General features: G+C 44.5%; 1 protein-coding gene across 2 annotated transcripts in view; it reads right to left on the reverse strand.

Annotated features, from left to right (window-relative positions):
* The window catches only part of LOC143351757 (uncharacterized), a 58,147-nt gene that overhangs the window by 18,332 nt on the left and 18,086 nt on the right, over positions 1–21,729 (reverse strand). For both annotated transcript variants that reach the window (XM_076783621.1, XM_076783622.1), the window contains exon 2: positions 1,114–3,635. In XM_076783621.1, the coding sequence (XP_076639736.1) occupies positions 1,114–3,258 (2,145 nt within the window). In that variant the 5' untranslated portion in view covers positions 3,259–3,635. The remainder of the gene's footprint in view (positions 1–1,113; positions 3,636–21,729) is intronic.

Below are 21,729 nucleotides of genomic sequence, written 5' to 3' on the forward strand. Positions count from 1 at the left end.
ACATACTTAAATATCACTATCTTGACTCAAAGTACTACATCGCTACGGATGTTTTTCTAATCCAGGGACCAAACCCGAAGTGGAGAACGTAACGAGAATAAAGTAAATATTTCACGTAACCGGTGGCGCGGTATCGACAAGGATCGTGATCGAACTGTCGTGGCTAGCGACCGCGGAAGGTGATCGCGCGTTACAGAGACCGATGCACTCGAAACAGCCGCATATCGGCGCTCGACTAGGAAAACGTGGCGCGATAACGCCTTTTGGCAGCCGCTCGTCGCCTGGTATACTCTTCTTCTTTCTGGCCGCGGTCCAAAGCCACTTCGGAACTCGCCGCGACGTTTCTTTCTCAAACGTTCGATCGCTAAACCCGCGTTTCCCGGTATTTGACCGTTCGACGAAAACATCCAGGATCGCAAACATCCTATTCGAGTGATTCAGCTTCACCGGGACCCCGAGGGACCCGGCGAACGAAGAGAAGAAACGCGACGCTCGTATCGACGCAAAGCGACGACGCTCCCGGAGGGATGGTCTCGTAGCTCGAGGCACGTAGAAACCGACCTCTACGAGAGGAGATCTTGAACTCGTTTCGGGACAAAAGTACAGGAGTCGACCGGTCGAACGTCCTCCCAGGGAAGAGGAATTTGGACGACGACCAAGAAGACCCGATATAAGCCACCCAGAGAGGCAAGAACGTGCGAGAAGACGCGTCTTCCCGATCTTCGGGGCTGCTCGATACGGTCTCACGAGCCACGATCTCGTTCGGCCGAATTAGACTTGTTCCAGGAACTCGCGAGCTCCGTCTCGCGCTCGTTTTCTATCTACGTTCTCGCGTTGAGTTTCACGCAGACGGCATTTCAAACTCCTCGAAGGGTGTCTTTCTCAAAGCAAATTCAATTTCCTGCAGCTCGCGTAGATACGACATTTTCGTCACCCTTGTTAGGAAAAAGTTATTATCGGACTCCTCGAAACTTCCAAAAGTACGAATCGTCGAACAGATAAAGAATTACATAGAAATTTTTAAGGACAAAATTTTCGTCTTAAAGAAGTTTTAAAATTATCGAGTCGTATAATCTTCGCCAACAAAAACAGACACATCGTCCACCAATTTACCTGTGCCCTGTTCTGAACCTCGTGCCCGGTCTTCCAGGTGTTGATGGCCGGTTGCCTTGGTCCACGTTTGTCCAGCAACAGCTCGCTAGGGCATTTCTCGAAAATCAGAACACGCTCAGCGACGGATCCTCTGGTTAGAAACGGTCTAATAGGATTGTTCCCGGTCCCTGTGGCCGCGGCTGCTCTGATGTGCTGTTTCTGCTGCGTGGTCAGCTCGGGATGAGGCACTTGCTCGATCCGGGGTCTGGGCGTGTAAATTCTGGGTCCCCATCTGGAGGTCACGGGATCCTTGTCGTCTTTGCCGACCTCCTTGTCCTTTCGTATCTCCGTTTCGAACTTGGACCTGGTGGTCGAGACCAGCTGATCCGTGGAATTGAACGTCGACGCGCCGCTGGTCCTCTGCTCCTCGAGTCTCTGCTGGGTCGAGGGATTCTGTTGAGCCGCTCTGTACCTGACTTTCGCGTAATCCACCACGGACATGTTCGACAGATCGTCTTTGCTGAGCGATTTCGGCTCGGATACCGCGGCGACGTTGGCCCCAGGTGTCGGAGAGACGACATTGTTGACCATCGTCGCGGAAGTTGGGATCAGACCGGCCCCATGGTGGTTGTGACCAATGATTATCGGCTTCACCGGCTCCACCTTTGGTTTCTCCCGCTTGATCGCCGGCTTCTGCCGAGTCAGAGCCGGCACCGTCCTCTCCGCGGGCTCCTCCGTGATCACCGAGCCTGTCTTCAACGCGTTTATCAGTCTCTCCTCTTCGCGAGCCACCTCGTCCAGGTAAACACTGGAATTTGAACCCGTGATTCTCTTCTCCTCTTTCGCGTTCAACGATTTCCCTTCCTGGATCGATCTCGTGGCGCTGTCCGGCGATCTCTTGCTCTCGTTCAGCTTGTTCTTCAACGGCCAAGTGGTCAGTCCGGCGTTCGCGGTGCTCGCGGCGTCCTCGAGGCTCGAACCGATCGGCGACGTGATCACCGTGCTGGTCGGCCTCTTTTGCTGCACGATCTTCGTAGACGGCGCCAGATCCGCCGGGAACGTCGTCTCTATAGTCTCGAGGAAGACCTCCCGATGATGGGCACCGGGAGTCTTCGTGGAGACCTGGGGCTTGACGATTTGCGAGGGTTTGTTCGCGAACGACGACGTAGGCGACAGCAGAACGTTCGTCTGCTTCGTCTTTGGCTGCGCCCCGACGCCGCTGTTCTTCAAAGGCGACGTCTGCGGCTGTTGCTGCTGCGTCGAGTTCCTCTCGAACTTTTGCAGCGCGAACTGTATCGACGACGGCAGCGTCTTCGAGGGCGATCGCTGCCTGGACGCGGCCAGTCTCGCCTTGTCCTCCACCACGAAGTTGTTCACCAGCTTCTCCAGGTTGCCGTTGTCCAGGTTCGGCGTCTGGGCCAGAATCTCCACCGCGGCGGCGGCGGACGTCGCGCTCGTCGGCGAGGTCTTCCCCGTGGCGTTCGTCGCCGTGGCGTTGCTGGCTGGCGTCAACGCGCTGCCAAACTTGTCAGCGGCGGTAGCGTTGCTGTGGCAATTCAGTATCTCCGTGGGCGCCAGACCCCGACTCTTCCAGGTCTGATAGATCGCCTCCGCGTGATCGCTGATCTGCTTCGCGATCGCGGCGATGTCCTCGTCGCCGGAGGTGGACGTGTCCGTCGGGAACTTCCGACGCAGATCGTGTTTCGCCGTCGCGGCCATCCTCGACCAACGTTCCCGCTGTATCTCCAGCCGCTGTTCGCGCAACTGGGGATGATGATCGAGCAAGAAGCTCGCCGCACGTCCGCTCAGCTCGATCGAGTGGTCCAGCACCAGCTCCACCAGGCTCGGGCTACCCTCGACGGGCACGACGTTCACCGGGATCGCGTAACCGAAGTGGATCGCCTGGCAGTCGACCTGCTCGTCCTGGGGCCGTGACTCGTTCACCAGACAGGCGTTCAGGTCCGGACAGTGGACGGTCCGACTTGGTCGCGGATCGACGGTCACCGGAACGAATAGATCGCGTCGGGTCGCGCAGACCCGGCGCTCGATCGTCTCGATTTCTATCGCCAGCCGTCGGCCACCCACGCCACCACCCGACCCCGCCGTTTCGCCTCTCAGCCTCGATGATGCTACTTCCGTTATCACCGAGCTCGCTACTGCTGGCATATCTCAGGCCACCTGGCCCAAGAACCTCGTTCTCCACGGCCACGAGGGCAGTCGAGCCTCGGTCCACGCGATCCTAACACCTCCTGCCTGTCTCCCCATTCTCCTCTTCGATTACTTTGGTGTGTTCGATCTCTTCTACGAGTTTCTAGCGCCCGTTTCTCCACCGAGACATAGATTTCGCAGGAAACACTAACTGGTTCCTCGAACAACGATTCGATTGCTACCGTGCGCGAACTTACGGTTCGATCGGATCGATCGCGACCGTCCCACTGTCACCGAAAAGAAAAGGCATTCGATTCTTGAGTCTTGTCACGCGGCACTGACGATTCGCGCTACATCTCTGCGTTCCTTAGCGGTACCACGGGATCGAGAGTGATCTGAAAGAAGATAAATATAAATTAGTATTTATCTCGGCCAATTTCACTTGCCGTGTGTATTTTCGGGCGTGATACGTGCTCTGAAACTGGCGGTACGGTAGCGTGAAACTGGCGATCGTGTCGTACAAATCTCGCCCTTTTGTCCCGCGTACTCTCTACGGAATTAGAGATGATCTACAGCCGATGTCTACGGTTGGAAGCATGCTACGCGAAATCGACTCGAAACTAAATAACTCCTACAGTAAGAACGTTCTATTTCTGTGTTTCGATCAAAAGATATTCAAGCTTCAAGCTATAGCCGCTGCATTTCTATCGAGCATCCAATCTCTGTATCGCTACTAATCTGATTCTACGCCGACGCTCGATCATTGGATCCTTCCCAGTTCGTGACTGCATCGACGCTACGTTGAATCATTCAGTCATCGACTCGATGTTTCTACGTTTCGTCACGATCTCTGCATTTTGAAATATCTCACGTGTTACCGAATAAAATCTATCTGGTTGCGTCACCTGTCTAGATGCTTCAATTTACATATTCCTGCTTCAAGTTTGACACATTCCTAATCCTCACCGTTGGAACCAATTATTTTATTCGATATTCCCTTGCAATCTTACAGATTTATGAAAGAAAAATCAAACGTCCATCGATATGTGTTTTGTACCTAAGAACTACAAAACTTCTAGAAAGCATATTTTGTTTAAATTTGCCCTAAAATCGCCAATGATCTTCTCGCGTCGTGGATCATCCGAGTGCAGTGGGGCAAATAATTTGGGAATGAAAGGGCGAAGACGATCTCGAATTACGATCCCAAAGAAAGAAGGAGGATGTGTTCGCGACGTAAGAGGGAACTGGCACACACGCGTGTCTAAGTGGCTTTTGTCCAACCTAAAAGGCGACGTCTATCGGTACTTTCACCCTGCATTGCTACGCGTATGCAAATTATGCGTGCGTACGAGCCGTGACCAAGCGTGCGTGCGCGGCTTCGATCGTGCTCGGATCGCTGGAAGCCGCGCACGCACGCTTGGTCACGTTTTTCCCTCCCACTTTTTTTTTCCTTTGCTCCTCCGCCTCCTCCCTGGGCTGGCCAGACCGCGGAAAAATTTATATTCCAAGACCGGAGTTTTCTTTGTCTCCATCTGGCCGTGCGCGTTTGGCAACGCGGGCACGAGCACTCTTCACTGACGATGATTCTTCAAATCTCTTGCATTCTCTCCGTTGTCTACAAAGTCACTGACTCTGCCTACGGGACCGGGGGACACCGGGTATTCTACTTTTCGTGCTTTTAGGTAATATCCCGCGATAAGAACTTTTGGTTTCCGCTTTGTCTTGGACTGGAGAATCGTCTCCTGATGGAGATTGAGGGACACCAATTTTTGGGGGATTGTACGAAGCTTTTTCACGAGGGTTTCTAACGAGGGAAGTCGACGAATTGTTCGACTTTGATGTATGCGAAATATCAAGTGTAGATACTCGACAGTTTTTAGGGTATGAATAATTAAAGTTACATATCTTGTTGTTTTTAAATAATTAATTTCTTTAGTACGTTAACGTAACCTACTAAACGTGGTAACGTTTTAAAATATTCATACTCGCGAAAGGTTAAATTTTGAATAGAAATATTAAAACTGCCGACGATATATAAAATGTGTGTCAAACCACTTTTAATATTTGTATACTCGCTAATGACCTCGTCAGCTGATACAACTTTAAACGTCGTTATAAAAAACAGAATATATTTTTATATAAAAATATAAAGTAGTATGGAATTCTATGAAACATAATTACTTTTAAAGATATCTTTTCGCTCGGATAGGTGGTGCCAAATACTGAAATTAATCCAAGTAATGCATGACAATACGCAAAACGAATGGACATGGGGCTGCGTTACATTAATATTATACTACTCTATAGATACTGGAACAGCAATTTCGTGATTCTGTCGCACGATTCGTTTAACCCTAATTCGCACCGAGCATCCAACACTAGTCATATAAAATAACAACGCAACGAGAAACGCCAGAAAAATCATTTAAATTGCTAATAAAAAGAAAAACAACTTACGAACCAGAAATGTAGTAATACAAAAACCGTCATTACGTAACATATAAATTTATTTACAAACTCTACGGTTATCCAAAGTCATGTTCCGGTAGAATTAGGGTTAACAATCATTCTTACCTCGCGAGCTGTAGGTTGCTGACCTGTTCTAAATCCTAGGCTTCTTTTGTGCCGCACTTGTTAACGTTTTGCATCGGTTACGGTATCAGTTGCTGATCATTTTCTTAAAATCTCTTGCTGTCGTCCAACGATACGGTCTTCGAGAAAACGGCTGTGCACAGGCCTTTTCAAGTGCTCTGCTTTTCTCGCAATAAGAATTCATCGTTCCTTATTGCGGACTATTCATCTTCTGATGGAGGGAGATTGGAGACCACTGTTCTATAGCCTCCATTCTGTTCCTGGTGAATCAATGCGGCTGTATTGGACTGTTACACATTCCTGGCCCGTGACAACCTTCCGCTTCTCAAACCTCTTCGTCTCTCGATCTTCGTCTCGGTTTTAGATTGTAGCGGAGCATACTATCTCTAAATATATCCATCGCTAGGGACAACAGTGACGTAACGCGAGAAGTCTAGATTTTTTACAAGAGGTGTTCGTCCAAACGCAAATAGTACACCGAAAAATCTCAAACAGCGAGAATTCCTAACGACGAACAATTTTTTAACTCGGAAATTTCCTAAAACATAATTTCTTTCGAGCTTTAAAATTTCGCGATTTAACTCGGTCTGTGTATACGATGATTGCTTTATGAACGAATCAAGGTGGACAAGTTAAATGGTTCAGCCTGTATATCGAGTCGCAGAACGGGTAATTAGCCAATTTTCGCGTTGGAAGAATATTCAAACGAACAGTAGGCAAATCGTGGATTTCCTCATTTGGAGAAGCCTTCAAGTGCACAAGCCGTACTGACACAGAATTTCGAATACAGGTCCGCGGAGATATTCCAGTCGAGCAGGCCCGATAACAGGCGAGCGAGCAACTTCACCCACGAACCCCGATGGAACGTCGAACTTGCGTGGAAGCCATCCCTGGAACCGTTCCAGGAAGACAACCTGGGATAATCGACGACCGTCACTTCGCTGACGACGTAATCGTCGCCGTTGACCCGCTGTAGAGATGGCCAAAATCCGGATACAAATTTCGTACGACACTGTTCGAAGTACACATCCACGAAGTTTTAGAACTGGGTTCATAAAACATTCGACTAACTAACTTTGTTCCATTTTGGTCTTCTGTTCCCGGAATCTACTCCAAATTTTTCTGTAAAACTCAACTTTCGAGCGGAGTTTCAACTTGCAAAGCTAAAAATAGTTCGCGAGTGTCAAATCTGGACAAATAAGGGGCTTGGTTAATGATAACGAACACCTTATCTCCGCAACTTTTACATAATATCGAGACTCGACCCTTCGCCTCGCGTTTTTCTCTCTGAAATCGAGATGGAGTCTGGATTACATCTCGATTCACCGTTTGAGACACCGAGGAGCGACCATTTCTTTCGTTTTCGTTGTTTTTCCTCAACGACAATGACGATACAAAAGGGTGAAAGGGTTACACCGTATCTCCGTAATTAATATCGAGACTCGACCATTTGCCTCGCATTTTTCTCTCTGAAATCAAGATGGCGTCTCGTTGGCTCATCGTTTCGAGACACCGAGGAGCGATTATTCCGTTCGTTTTCGTTGCTTTCCCGGCCATTTCGAAACCACCGGACAACGAATGAACGTTCGTCCGTTATTCGATGTTCGAAATTTTTATTCCGATCGGAATTGTGCCCATCTCTGGCGTAAATGCGCGCACGCGAGTCGTCGAACCGAGAACGGCGGTTCGCGCGACTGGTTCTAGGTACGCGCGCCTCTCGAGTCGCATAACTCGGTCACGTTTGCGGTTTGCATCGTTAGAACACGATACGGCCCACTAAAAATAGCGCCAAGCCAATATCGATACACGCCGTAAAATGGTGTCAATCCCATGATCGGGCGACAACTCGCGCGCGACGACGTGTTTCCGCGTGCACGCAAAATTCTTCACCCCTTTCTTCCACCCCTGCTGCTTCGTCTTTAAACCCATTTATTGGGTCGCTTCTCGATCAAAAACTCATCGTTCTTTTTTACCGTGTAAAGCTTCACCTTTTCGTAGCTTGATGGAACTCAAAATTCCCCTATGATTTTCTTCATCTTTGATCAGATGAGAGCTATAATTCAGCTTCGTTGCTAGAATCGCTCTGTATAGCAGGGTTTAATAGCTAGATTTCTGTAAACACACCATATCGACGCGTTGGTGCAATATTTTGCCAGCTGTGGAGAGTTTGGCCACGACGGCGAACGGTAATACGTTAACGCAAAACTCCAGCAGCATAAGCAAGTTTTCTTTACGATATACAGAGTGTCTTCTTTTTTATTTTAAAGGTATCTGAGTAATCGTGAAAAAATTTAATTTCTTTATCGTCCGCAGAAGAATTCGAATATCTCGAGACACGCGTCACAACACCGTCACGAAGAAAATTAGTTCACACAGTTTCACAATTCGAGGCGCGAAGGGTGTCGTTATAAATAGTATCTTAATGCAGCGCGTGAAAAGAAAAAGCAGATCCCAAGGATGATCGTATTTTCCGCCGTGCCCGAGAAAATATCGATGCGCCGAGCGAATATAAGCTGTTTTCCGTGCAACAAAATCGCGATACGTAAACAAGGTTGGCTGATCGCGCGAGCGGCCTCGAGGACGCATAAATTTCCCATTTTGCGAGCCGCAACCGTGGAAAAGTCAACGCGATTCAAACTCCAACGTCGACCTGAAAAGCGCCGTTTTAATTGTACGCCGCCGGAGGTTTCGTCCTTCGGTTTCTGGAACCGTGCGCGTATGCAAAACAGTAAAATTACGTCGGTTACGTGGACGAGTTCGAGCGGTTTACTTAATTCCAAGGTTGCACGAATTCCTAGTCTCCGCGGAAAGAACCGAACGCCAACGGAATCGCGATCGTATGTAAAACGCGTGTTACAAGATTACGTTTCTGGACTAGGAATAGAACGTTTCGTGGCGAAAGTACGGGGAAAAAATTCTCTGTACGGTCCAACTATGGTTTATCCAATGTTTATTCGTCGGTTTATTGCTGGAGAAAAACACGAAGAATCTACGATTATAAGGAAAGAAATTATGGATCATTGCTTAAGGAGGATTTTAATTACATTTGATTAAAATTTAATTTTAAAATATCTCAAAATCGAAGGCCCATAGTGAAGAAACCAATTAGGATTTTTTGATACTAGACATACGCTATAACTTGTATTTGCTATCGTTTCAAAAGCAGTGTCCTCGACTGTGAGATCCCCTCGTAAGTATTTCGCAGCTTTGAAAATTCACGATAGTCGATTCGAGATAGCAAAATCTGACGCGAAAGGTTCACCGAATGATTTTACTATCAATTATCGAATAATTTCGAGCCCCGTGAAGTTATCGCGTTCCCGTTCTGCCAAGTCGACTCGGACTTCCGCTCGTCATCGGCTGGCCGAGATAAATAAAGGAAAAGGGCGTCGATCGATGCGATTACCGATGACAAGAAGTCGAGAGGCCTCGGTAGTTTCGAATTCATCGGGCGAACTTTCCAATATTCCCCGACAAGACTTCGACGTCGCCTAAGAGTTTCAGGGACGTCGAAAGGTCCGACTTGTACGGCCAAGAGAGACTTAAAAGCCCGCGAGAGCGAGCCTAAAAGTTTCGTGTATTTTCGGTCGTCTAAATGGCTCGTGAAAACTAACTGGAATAACAGGACTCGATGGGAGAACTTCGACGAACGAAATCCTTGGACCCCGATACGTTTCGCGTCGAATAAAATTACTCGCGATTTCAATTCTTTTTTTTTCACCCCCTCGATGCTGAAGAAAATAATAGGATAAAATTTGTCCAACTTCGATCAAGTTCTTGAACTTGGCAAAACCTTGACCAAACAACATTAATTGACGCAAAGAGCGTACACCGTTTATAATTGTTTACCTCGTAAACAAGTTTATCGCTGGTATAAATAATCCGAGGAAGATTGGAAAGACGTCAACGACGATAATTGCCCAGGTCGTTCGAGAATAGAAATCGGAAGAAAAAGTACGCGAAGCAATAAAAATTCAACCAAAATGTTCGGTACGATAATTGGAAAATGAGCCGATATTATCGAAAGATGTAATTTATCGTATTTTAATTAACCATTTCAGACTTTGCGATAATCAGCGTAAAGGTATTTCAAATAATGAATTTATTCCATTATTTATAATATCGGTTGGCTCGAATGAACATTGCAATAACAGATATTTCAAATAAACTTTGATATAACAGGTATCCCAAGCAAACATTGAAATAACAGTGATATCGTTTATTTATTCCTCTGTCTAAAGATTCATTCGTCGATCTCGAATAGAAACTTAACAAGTTTTTTAACGAAGCGTACAACGCGTTTGTTATTTATTTAACCATAGAATGTGCTGACAAAGTTTGCACAAGAACCTGTTGGACACCCTGTATATTTGTGATTTATATAAATCGTTACCACATCGTGTATTTGAAACTATAAATACGTATGATGGACGATAGACCTGCAAAATATCAATTACGTATATTTGTCGTAACAACCTTTTTCTTGTTTTTGAATCATTGTCGTTTCGATGTTGCGAAAAGATTTGTAATCTCACCTATTAAAAAGTATATGGCACGCGTTATTTCGTTATTTTAAATATAGAACCCTTACTCGACCCTTTCGCACGTGATTCTCCATTTCACGAGACAAAAATTTCATTTCTGACGCGCAACCACGCAAAATTATTTAAAATTTTTTAACGCTAGGTTCAAGTTCCTGCCTTGGCCCGTTTGGCAACTATGAGTCGCGATAAATTTAGCACTGTCAGGCAATGATTGAAAGGTCACTATATAGAAACTTTTTAAGCACTTGTGTATTCGTTATTACCACTAATTCACGGTACGCGTAATTTATGCGTTCGCTTCGAGGCAAGAAATCTCGTACACCAAAAAAAACTAGACGTCGATCAATTGCTACGTTCAACGTAGCAAAGTATACCTTTTATAGCATAAAGCAAATTATAAGCATCCAATTAATATTAATTGAAACGCCAATTTAACAGACGCACGGTATCGACGTTGATCTTTGCACTTAACGATGCATCGTTCGATTCAATTTCTCCCAATTAAATTTTCTCCTACCTTCTACAAAAAAAAAACATCTTTCCCGTGGTACTCGCGCATTGTCATCGCGACTACGCGCAATCGCTGGCTCAAAGTATTAAAGAAACGATCAAAACATTCGCGACGATCACTCCCGATCGATAGATAAGAAAACAACGCCAATTGTCGACAGCTATAATTCTGATCGCCGAATCGTGGTTATGCAAATAAGCAAAAAATTGTCGCGTAATGTCGGAGCAGAGTATTCGTGCTAGCATTTGTGTGTGCGTACGCTGGTACGATAGATGCGCTCCGTATGCATCGGAGTGCAGTTTATTTCGGTTCGTCCTGTAATATTAGACGCGGTGCAAAGGTCCGAGGCGATAACTAAGATCGAGATTCGTCACTTGCCATCGGAGGGTTCCTTTTCTGTCGATGGTCGATTCGTTGCAAACATTTTTCGACGCTTCAACCCTTTCAAATGTGTTCGACGATACCTTAACTCTGTCTTACGGAAGACGAAATCGCAATTTTCTTCGAGAACCAACGCGATCGGAAGAAGCACGATCGTCGTTTTCGTGCCAACAAAGGAATTTCGAACGTTTTTCCGTTTCGAGCGCTCTAATGGCCCGAACAGCGAAGCAGACGAAATATCCGAATATTAAATCGTTCGAACGGTTCCGGCCCTAATTCGCGACAGAGTCTGCGAGCTCTCGTTATGCTCCAATTGACGATAACGGCGGGGACAATAATTTTCTAGTATTTCGCGAAGATCGCTCCGTAACGACGTTCAAAGCTCGTTACGAACACCGTCGCGACGGGAAAATGTGCTCGTCGCGTTACGTCGCGGTTCGATATTCGAACATTTTAGTTGTCGGCGCCGAAATACTGGCTAAAGTACGGTCAAGTGTATTTCTGGACGCGAATTCCCTCGTACGCGAAATTGAACTCGCGCGGACGGAGCGGGAATTCGTGAATCGAGTCGCTTGAATCTCGCTGCTTGAGACGCGAGATAAATTTCTTTCCATTTCGAAAATTATGGCCCGGCTAACAACCTGACAAAGAATTCGATTTGTCGAACCTTTCGGACGGTTCAATGGTGAATCTAACGATAGTAAAGTACTTGCGCTTTGAGTAAACAAAATTGGAGATAGCAGTTGTTAGTAGATAGAATATAAAATCCCATCAGTGTTCTCTTAATCATCCGCGATCCATTCCGTAAAACCTTATTCCATTCCCAACGTGCCTACTCGTCCTCCGCGTTATCTTTCTCTCTAAAACGCGAACGCGTCCCTCGTTCAAATACAATAAAGTACCTCTACTACGTGACAGGAGTCTCTCATTCAGCTTCGCGTTTCAAAGGGTTAAAAATAAAGTCGAGGCACTCGACTTCCACTTTTCTAAAGTCTGTCGTCCGTGTCCGCAGCCACGACCCCGCGGAATTTATAAAGCGACGTGGAAATCTATAAAGGACTGATTCTTAACTTCTGCGAGGCGACCGGTGTCGTAAAAATGTCCACGTTGTGTCGCGAATATTTAACAAACGGATCCGAACGACTTTTGATTAGAAATGCTGGAAAATAACAGGCACAACCGCTGAATTATCGAATACTTCTATACTTCGCGCTATGATTTCAACAAATGCCGAGGACACCTCTACACGTGGAAAACTTTTATAGGCCGAGACCCACTTTCGAAAACAGTAATTATTCTCGAGCCACTCGATTGTGATACATATTTTAAAAGGCAGACGGGTTCGAATCAAAAATATCCCTCTGTTGATTTTAAATTAATAATTAAAAAATTAATATCGCGATATTCATGATTTAAGATACTGGTTCGAAACTCTGTACCATCGAGCGATCATCATAAAAAATCACAACTCCTGAACGAATTGATGTGGACAAATTTTTCGACGAAATTAAAAAATTTCAAATCGTTCTAAAAAAAATTTTTTTTTGTTGCTGAGGTCAATTACAGTAATTTTGGTGAATAGGCGTACCCAAGAATTCCTACGCACTTTGGAGAAAAAAATTTTTTACCGAAAATGTAACGTATGGCAAGAAATGTTTCCCCGAAATTTCGTGCGTGTGTTTAATCATCGAGAACGCGTGCACCGGCTGCACAGAAGTCTCTGCATCGCACTGGGGATTTTTCGTACCGCCGCGTGTCCCCGGACGAATTCTAATTCGGAAACCACTCTGTCGAGGGTAAAGCACCGAAATTCCGGGCTGAACACGCGCGACTCGGAGCACGGCGACGAGGACCGACAGTTAAAGGGGAGGACTGGTATTTTCGGCCAAAAATTAAGGGTACTCTTCTTTTACGAAGGGGTTATTGGATTCAATATAAATTAATAGTCACGTATCTTGGATAATATGTACAGAGGCTTCGGAATATCCAAAACAAATTTTTCAACGTTTCAACGTCCGCATCAACTACGTAACAAGCTTTCATCATTTTTTTCAATTTCAGTTTTATTTATACTCATCTATTATTAGAGGAAATCGTATAAAAAAAATTCTTACTATGTCTTCATAAATGGACATGGTCTGAAAGATGGGGAAAGTTGAAAACATCGAAGAGAGCTCCATTTTGGAGAACCGTGGGACGTTGTAACGCACGATAAAACCAGAATTGGACGCGTTGGAGTGTTCGGGCTAGTTTCGAGCAAACACTAAGCTGTGGTATGTATTGTGAAAGAGATACCGTAACGTTAGGAAAGTAACAAAAATTGAACGCGGTGAAGTGTTCAAGCCTGTCCCATACGACGTTAGTATTTGGCCGTCACATCAAAGGGATGCTACAGCTCCGTAATTCGAGCGACTGTGGTGGTGCACCGTGTCGCCTGCAGCACCACTGTTCCCTCCGATCCTCTCTTTTTATCCCACATTTCTCGCATGGACTACGAAACCAATCATAAGCCGAGTTTCCATCCCTAAAACTCGCAGCCCCAAATCGCACGAAACGCTTCGAAAGAGCCAATTTTCACCCTCTAACAGCGAAATTAAGAGCAACAAACCCAAACGTTTGCCAGGATTTTGCTTGAAAAATAACATTTAGAAATCTCATTATTATGGAACCAGTGTCTTTGGCCAAGAATTAGTAAAACAGACTCTATTTATGTCAAAAATATGATTTTAAAGGACACTTTCTCCGTTCGTTGTCGATTTAACAAACTCAATTCTTCGCCAAATCCGATATACAAAAACGCAGCTAAGGCGATTCGAAGCACGCGAAAATTGGTGGATCAATCTTTCAGTCGAACAATACCGGATTATTTCGGGCTGGAAGATGTCCAAACGCGATCCTGATTGGCATGAATTATTGGCATTCGACGTGCAATCGTGATATGCCTTGCAAGATATTTCTGGAAGACGTAATTCATGTTATATCAATTTAAGAAATTATATATTGTACTGGATCAGTCGGCGGGTTATAGATTGGGCTCTGTTTCTCAAATTGTATTCAGTCATGCAACGATCTTTTACAATATTGGTTTACGAACTCGAGGATTTTCGTTTGTTTATACTCCACACATCCTTTATATAAACGTCGAAACTTTTCGTCCGCCTAACCTAGACCTAGCGCAGAATACGAGAATATTATGGCAATCGTGGACGATTATCTGGCAGCCTGAAACTCCAGTTATTCGGCCCGGACACGCACGTGCCAGCGTCGCGAGCAAACGTCAGGCGTCGTAGCCGATTTCTCGAATATTTTATCATCCAAGTAGGCGTGCAACGATTAACCGTGCCTGGGCACAGCCCCGTGGCGATGTAATTCACACTACTTACGTAAATCAACACGGGGAACGGCACCGACACATTCCTAATTCCGCAACGCGACTGTCGCGAAGGCGTAATTTATACCATCGGATACGTATGTTAATTAACGGCAACCTAGCGATTTATAAACTCGTTGAAATTTATGATTTAGACGGAAGAAAGCCGTTTCGAGCGCGAGGAGGCCTGCTAAGAGAATCTGTCGATGATGAGGATTTCTCCGCGTCAACAGGACCGAGAGAGGACCACCCCACGCGACGAGTTTCGAGGCCATTGAAATTTCGCCATTGTCTGCTCTTTTTTGTTCGACGCCTAGGTCAAGCTATACCCTTCGTGTCAGTGGGTCAAGCTATACATTCTTATTCTTTTTCCTCTCGTTCAACCTCCTCACGACGATGAGATTTAATTCGCGACGTGTCTCCTCTCGGCGTAATTTCAATCAACTGCCTCTCTCTCTCTCTCTGTGTTGTCTCACACCCACGAACCGTGTAATATATTTTCATTAACCCAACGAAAGAAACGAATGTTGTAAAATAACAGGTACGTCATAGAATTATCGAGTAATTCTATGTTTCGCGCTATCATTCGAACAAATATCGAGGACATCTTTAATAGACCTTTCTTCGGGCCGACCAGCGCGTCTGACCCAGTACGAGTGGCAACTACTGCTAGGACGATCTTTCTTTTTCTCTACGCTGCATTTAATGCCATACAATCTTCGTTACGAAAGTTAATTAAACCCAAAAAACTACGTACGCGCTTCTCTGTGCAAAAGAAAATCTAAGAAAACCGTGAATACGTACTGCGAGTAGAAAATATGTAAAAGAACAGGAGCGCGATCGCGTATCTACGAATCCACGTAACTCGAGAGCCAGCTATACGACCGCTGGGAACATAGGACTTACGTTACTCTGTAATTATGCGAAGGGTATACTTAATCACATCGATACTTTCGAACGCAAAAGAAGCAGAACGCGTCCCGGGACCGATGTTCAGGATTTTACTCCCGGAAGAATCGACGAGCAATTAAGAATCGCTCCGAGGATCGTAGGAAAACTTTTTTTCGCGTATAAAACAAGACCCGAACCGTGCGTCTTTGCACCGTGTAATATCGTGCAAAAAGTCCTTTGTGAAACGTGTAATTTAGAAGTCATTAAGGCGATCGTCTCGTGCGCCTCGCCCCTGTACACTTGTCACTATAACCGTTGCTCGTAAACAACCGCCTATGCTCGCTTCCAGTGACGAGAGGGTTAAAATCGTTCCGAGAAACCGGTACGTGCGTGCAATTTGCTCGCATCTATGCGATCCTGATGGGTGGAATAACGCGTCGGGGAAATAGATTCCACCGCGAGGAGAAACGCAGAAGAAACATCGTAGGTGGACGGAGAACGGAAAAATATTTAACGTACCTTCGGCCATAAATACAATGGGCAATAGTTTACGAGATATTTCACAATAAAGATTTTCGTCGTTCGTAATTCTTCCAGTCGTACGCGAACGAAGTGAAATATCGTTCTATCGGCGTATAATATAGAGGGAATCCAATACGCTATTAATTTCGACACCGATTCATGGTCATCGATACTTTTAATTTATCGAATCAAACGGTTCGTTGGGGTATTTTAAGCTTCGTGTAATATTGTCACTATGGAAATATTTTTATATATTTAGAAATTCTAAAATGATTGCGACTTTTATTACTACAATTTTATTATTATTACTTTTACCAACACCAGATAGAGCAATTACAATATTTTTACTTCATTTTTCGATCCATCGGGAGTAGGAGAATTTTATACCAATATTTATTTTTCGCCCGGGGCGAAAGAAGCATAAACTGTGACGGAGGGGCGATTGCGTTGCAAGTATCCCTAACTGGATCGATGCAAGAAGCGAGACAGTGCTCTGTCATCCAATTTTCCACCGTTCTACGTATGCAAATGCATCTTAAGACGAAAGGAAGGAAGAAGAGCGAAGGCAGGTCGACAGTCGAGTAAATTTTGCAAGCGTTTCGGCCCACGATGCGTGGTGTGTGGCGTCTTGTCGGCCCTTTTGCCATTCCCTGGAGGGTTCCTTGGCCCCTCCCTCTCTCTATCTCTCTTCGAGCCGATTTAATTATTCCACGAAGGTAAGCGCTTTGAGTTTTCCGGCAGCGAGCGCGCACAGCGAACGGAAGAAGAAGAACCCGAGCCAAATATATTTCTGGACGGCAGAGGCGGCTCGACATTTCCTTTCTTTTCTTTTCTTTTCCTCTCCCCCTCCCCCTCCACCTCTCCTTCTCCTATTTTCCCGCCATTTGGCCCTCCCCCACTCTCTAACCGTTTGCCCTTTCCTATTCTCATACCGATCCGTCGTCGTTTGCGACCAGCTGTTCCTGTTGCCGGACAGAGTTAGCCGGCTAATCCGCTATTAATCGAAGCAAATGTCCTGACCTCGCGATCTACTTGCTTCGCCCGTTATTATTACCCTCGGAGGGATTTCAAGACCGCGCGGTTTCTCCGGGAACTCGTTAAAGATCCTTCCGTGAACTGGGAATTCCTTCACGCCGGGCACCCGTCGATGCGAACTCTCCGTTTCCTCCTTCCGCGTCGCTATATTTCCTGTTTCCGGCTGGAGGGGATTCCTGCCCGGCGATGGAGCACCTGGCTTTTTCATCGCGGTCTCCAATTTCATTACCTTATTTGCAACGAACGTAAACATTCGAGAGAAAAGTAACCGAGATACTCCTTTTTTTGGTAATACGAGAACAATCTCTGCAAACGTGCGTTCGTTCCTCGATGTTTCCACCTATGACTTCTTCTAAACTAGATTCTGGATGTTTATCCATTTATGGGAAATTTTGATTCGCAATAAAAGTACAAAATGTACTTGATATGCAAAAATATAAGAAATACGTAAGATACGAATTATTGTATTCTGGGGGGTCGAGACAACCCTCTACGAAGCTCGCATTTCAGTAATTCTGTAATAAATATATGAATTTGCAAGAAGACTTGAAAAACAGAAGCCGAAACAACGGAGAGAACTTTTAATCGGTTCTTACGAAATATAAATATATATAACGTGCTCTGAAAGTTGAAATATTACTTTCCTCCGAACAATTTTACTTTCTTCCATCGAGAAAGTTTACGCTTTACCGTATCTTAATGGGGATTCCAAGATAAAGAAAACTGCATCTCCTGATAATGGAATGGAGAACGCTTTGATATTGATATCAGAATGACCCAGAAAGTCAATTTTACTCTCATCGTAGCCATCGTTCGCTATCGTTAGAAAATTATTACAATTAAAAAATGGATCTCTTTTACTGGGAATGATGTACCAGAGAAATCGTAGGATGGAATGTTTAGGTAGAAATTGAATATAGCCTTTGTCTTTTTCGCTTATCCTTAAATGTTCGCGCGAATCTCAAACGGTATACAGGGTGTTCGACCACCACTGGGAAAAATTTTAACGGTGAATTCTAGAGGCCAAAATTAGACGAAAATCAAGAATACCAATTTGTCGATGAAGGCTTCGTTAAAAAGTTAGTAACGTTTAAAGTTCCGACCGTACTGAATTTTTTTCTCGAAAATGCGCAAGATTTCGGGGGTATGTCTATTGACCAAAACTGATTGTAATAGACCCCCGCAACCGAAAATAATTTTTCCATAACGATTTGAAATTTTTGAATTTAATTGTTAATAATTTTTTAACGAAGCCTTCATCGACAAATTGGTATTCTTGATTTTCGTCTTATTTTGGCCTCTAGAATGTTCTATTAAAATTTTTCCCGGGGGTGGCCGAACACCCTATATTCTCAATTTCAGCGAAGCAATCGGTTTCTGGCACGCGAACGCAGAGGCTTCTTTTACTGGCGGATCGCGTGCTCTTTTTCGCCGATTCAATAATACCGAGAAGTCGAAGCTTATCTCGACCGTGACGCAACAGTGGTATTATGTAAGTCGCGAATCATGACCCAGACTACGCAACCAAGGATCTTTATCGAGGGAAAGGTTATCGAAAAAAGGAACAGAAAATTACTTTTAGTTGCGAGGATTAATCACAATCATTTTTGGTGAAATTCCTTACCGAAAATCTAATGTCTGACCAGGACAGGAATGTTTCCCTGAAACTTTATGCGTATGTTTAAAAAATTATAACTCTTGAACGAATTGGAGGATTTTAATGTTTCGAAATGCAAACAACGCGTATTTTGGCGAAGAATATATAGAAATTCTAACAATGTTGGAAATGTTGTTTCTTAACGATATAAAATTCAAAAAATCCCCCTAAAAGTGGCCCGATTTTCGAACGACCATAACTCCTACAATAATTAGTGTATTTCATTGAAATCTATTTATGAAGTAGTACTGATAGATATCTGCAAAATCTGTAGCTTCAAACTTATTTATTAAAAATTAAAAACAAATTTTGAAGAATAATCGAGTGTAGGTGGTGCATCGAGGGAAGGGACTGCAAACTAGAATAGGCAAAGTCTCTACCTAGATTGTAAATAATTAACGAAACATAAATTTAAGCAACTATGTTTATCTCCAACGAACAATAGAGTTCGATACATACGTGGAGACTATCCGTAAAGAGAACTTTTTAATAGAATCTTATAATGGTCGTTTGAAAGGTCAAAGAGTTGAAATCAAAGTCAACCTAACGATACGCGGTCTCGATAATTTACAGCCTGATTTCCATAAAGTCTCGTCTAGTCACTTTGTCGATGAAAAGTTTATTTCGCAATTTAAATGCCGTATTTCAAGGCGCGACGCAACACTTCCGTTTCCACTTCTCTATTTACGCTACTATTTTCGAGACCTTCCATACATTACGCTCGAATCGTATATCATAGTCCGCGACACGCGTAAGAAAGCAAACAAGCGTGTCGTTCGCGGCGAGTTTTAGCTCGTGATTCGCGATCGCCTAACCCACATACCGGATCGTCTAATCATCCGAGCTAATTACCAGTCGACGCAAGAAAATGACAACGATAGAAGCGCCTACTTAGATCGGTCGCTGGTCGATCGGTGAAAGCAACAAAAATAGAACGCGACAGAAATCGTCGATGATCGATGAACGCGAAAAAATTTTTAAAAAGTTGTTTACAACGCTCGAGACGACTAATTTCGCTCGTGAGAAATAAGATAACTTCTAAAACTATCGACTGTTAAATGATTTCTCTTCCGTTTCAAGTTAAATTTGCACATTAATTACGTTGTCGTTTCAAAATGTTTCGTGCAAGTAATTGCTTTATCGGTGAGGCAACGATTATTTCTTTTTACTACGATTGGGTTTCTGGTACCAATTACAAATTATTGCAAAAGATGACTTTGTTCATTCATAATTCTAACGCGACTCTGTTATTTCTTCGCGTGGATCGTCTCTGCTCTACGTTTGTAATCGCACGTATCGTTGATCCAACAACCTTATCTTCCTCAAATAATACTTAAGCACGGTAAATAAATCGACGTTCCTTATCGAGCCTCCTAAAAGTGTGTAAATTTCCTAGAAATGATTAGAGAGTTGCATTCTCTGCTCGGAGTCAGCCACGTGATAAACAGGGAAATGCACTCACCAGGGAATGCGCCTAAGTCACAGAAAGAGGCCTAATCTCCGAGAGTTCGATCAAGTCTCGGTGGTCCTCGAACAGACCCGTCCTCGGGGACTTTAAAGATCCAATCAGCTTCTAATTGTTATATTTTTCTAGTTTCTCGCTCTACTACCGGGGTGAGTGACCTTAAAACTTCGACGTGGGTCGAAATATTCGAAAACTATCGAATTTATGATTTTCATCGAGTGCCCCGAAGCTGGGTCTTCCGAGTTTGCCCAATTAGGAGGCAACGAGGCCGCGGCGATCATTAATTAATCCCACGTGGGTGTGTTCGTATTTTAGAAGCTAAAAACGAGGCTCTTTTTACGTCGTTTATCATCATCGTTGATGACGCTTTAACGACGCTTTAAAAAAAGAAAATCGTTAGGAAGGTTGGACGATTACGGAGGATACGCCTTAGGGACCGTTACGGCTGAATATATCTCTCGTGAACGCAACACAATCGTTTCTGTGAAACACCTGATACATGTCTGATTACGTATCGCAAGAAGGAAAAGAGGTTATGTAAAGTTTTGTGATAATGTTTTTTTAAATGGTCGTCCATAGAAACATGTTAGAATTTTCATGTGAAATTCGTTACGATTATAGATCGCTAATCAGATAAGTTTTAATCTCGTGAGAAGATAAGGGAAAAGTAGTTCCACGTATCAGATGCAATCGTTTTATATGGGTTAAACGAACTTAAAATCATTTTTTAAAGTTTTTTGTAAAACGAGAACGTTTGTTGCGTGGTTTTCGAGGCTCGATACGATCTGAAAAGGTCGTAACTTTTTCCTCTGTGGCAATGACAGCATTTTTCAGGGTTGATCGAGCCCCTGTCGCGGCCAATGTTGCTCCCTCGACGAGAATCCCGAACGAGCAATGGCGGAAAGAAGACAGGCGCGTCTAATCTCGCGCGTTCACGGTCACGGGACGCTAAACCGAGGCTGAAAAGAGCTTTTCAGTCCGCCATTCAGACGGCGAAACGGAGAGAGAATATCATCAACGGTGAATGCCGTGCTCCGACGGTGGAAAAAAGAGAACCCGACAAATTGAAGGGGCCACACCGGCGCAAACACACAGCACGCCTGATAAATAACCGGACTCCGACGCTGTAAAAAAATGAAACCACAGTCCTATCGGTATAAATTTTCTTCTGCGTTCGGAATATGCTCATTCTGCGATCGAATAATGAACGGAATGATTTATAGAAAACTCTAAAATTGCCCCCGGTACTTGTGCCAGGAATATTTTCGATCGCTCCGCTATCGTATCGGGTCCCTTTCATCGAGATTAGTTTTCGAAACCATCATCAATCACTATAGTACCCAAGAAGTTTTCGTTCCTCAGAACCATTTTAACAAGTCTACATTGAAGTTTTCCATGCCTAGGGACGCCCCTATTCCTCGAAGAATATTTTTTATATTACGCTAAATTTTAGCAAGAATGAGCTTTTAGAGGGTCGTGCGTGACCCAACGATAGAAATCGAGGGTCAGCGTGGAACCTTT

This window comes from Colletes latitarsis, chromosome 2 (genome assembly GCF_051014445.1).
Source record: "Colletes latitarsis isolate SP2378_abdomen chromosome 2, iyColLati1, whole genome shotgun sequence".
In the NCBI taxonomy this organism is placed as follows: Eukaryota; Metazoa; Arthropoda; class Insecta; order Hymenoptera; family Colletidae; genus Colletes; species Colletes latitarsis.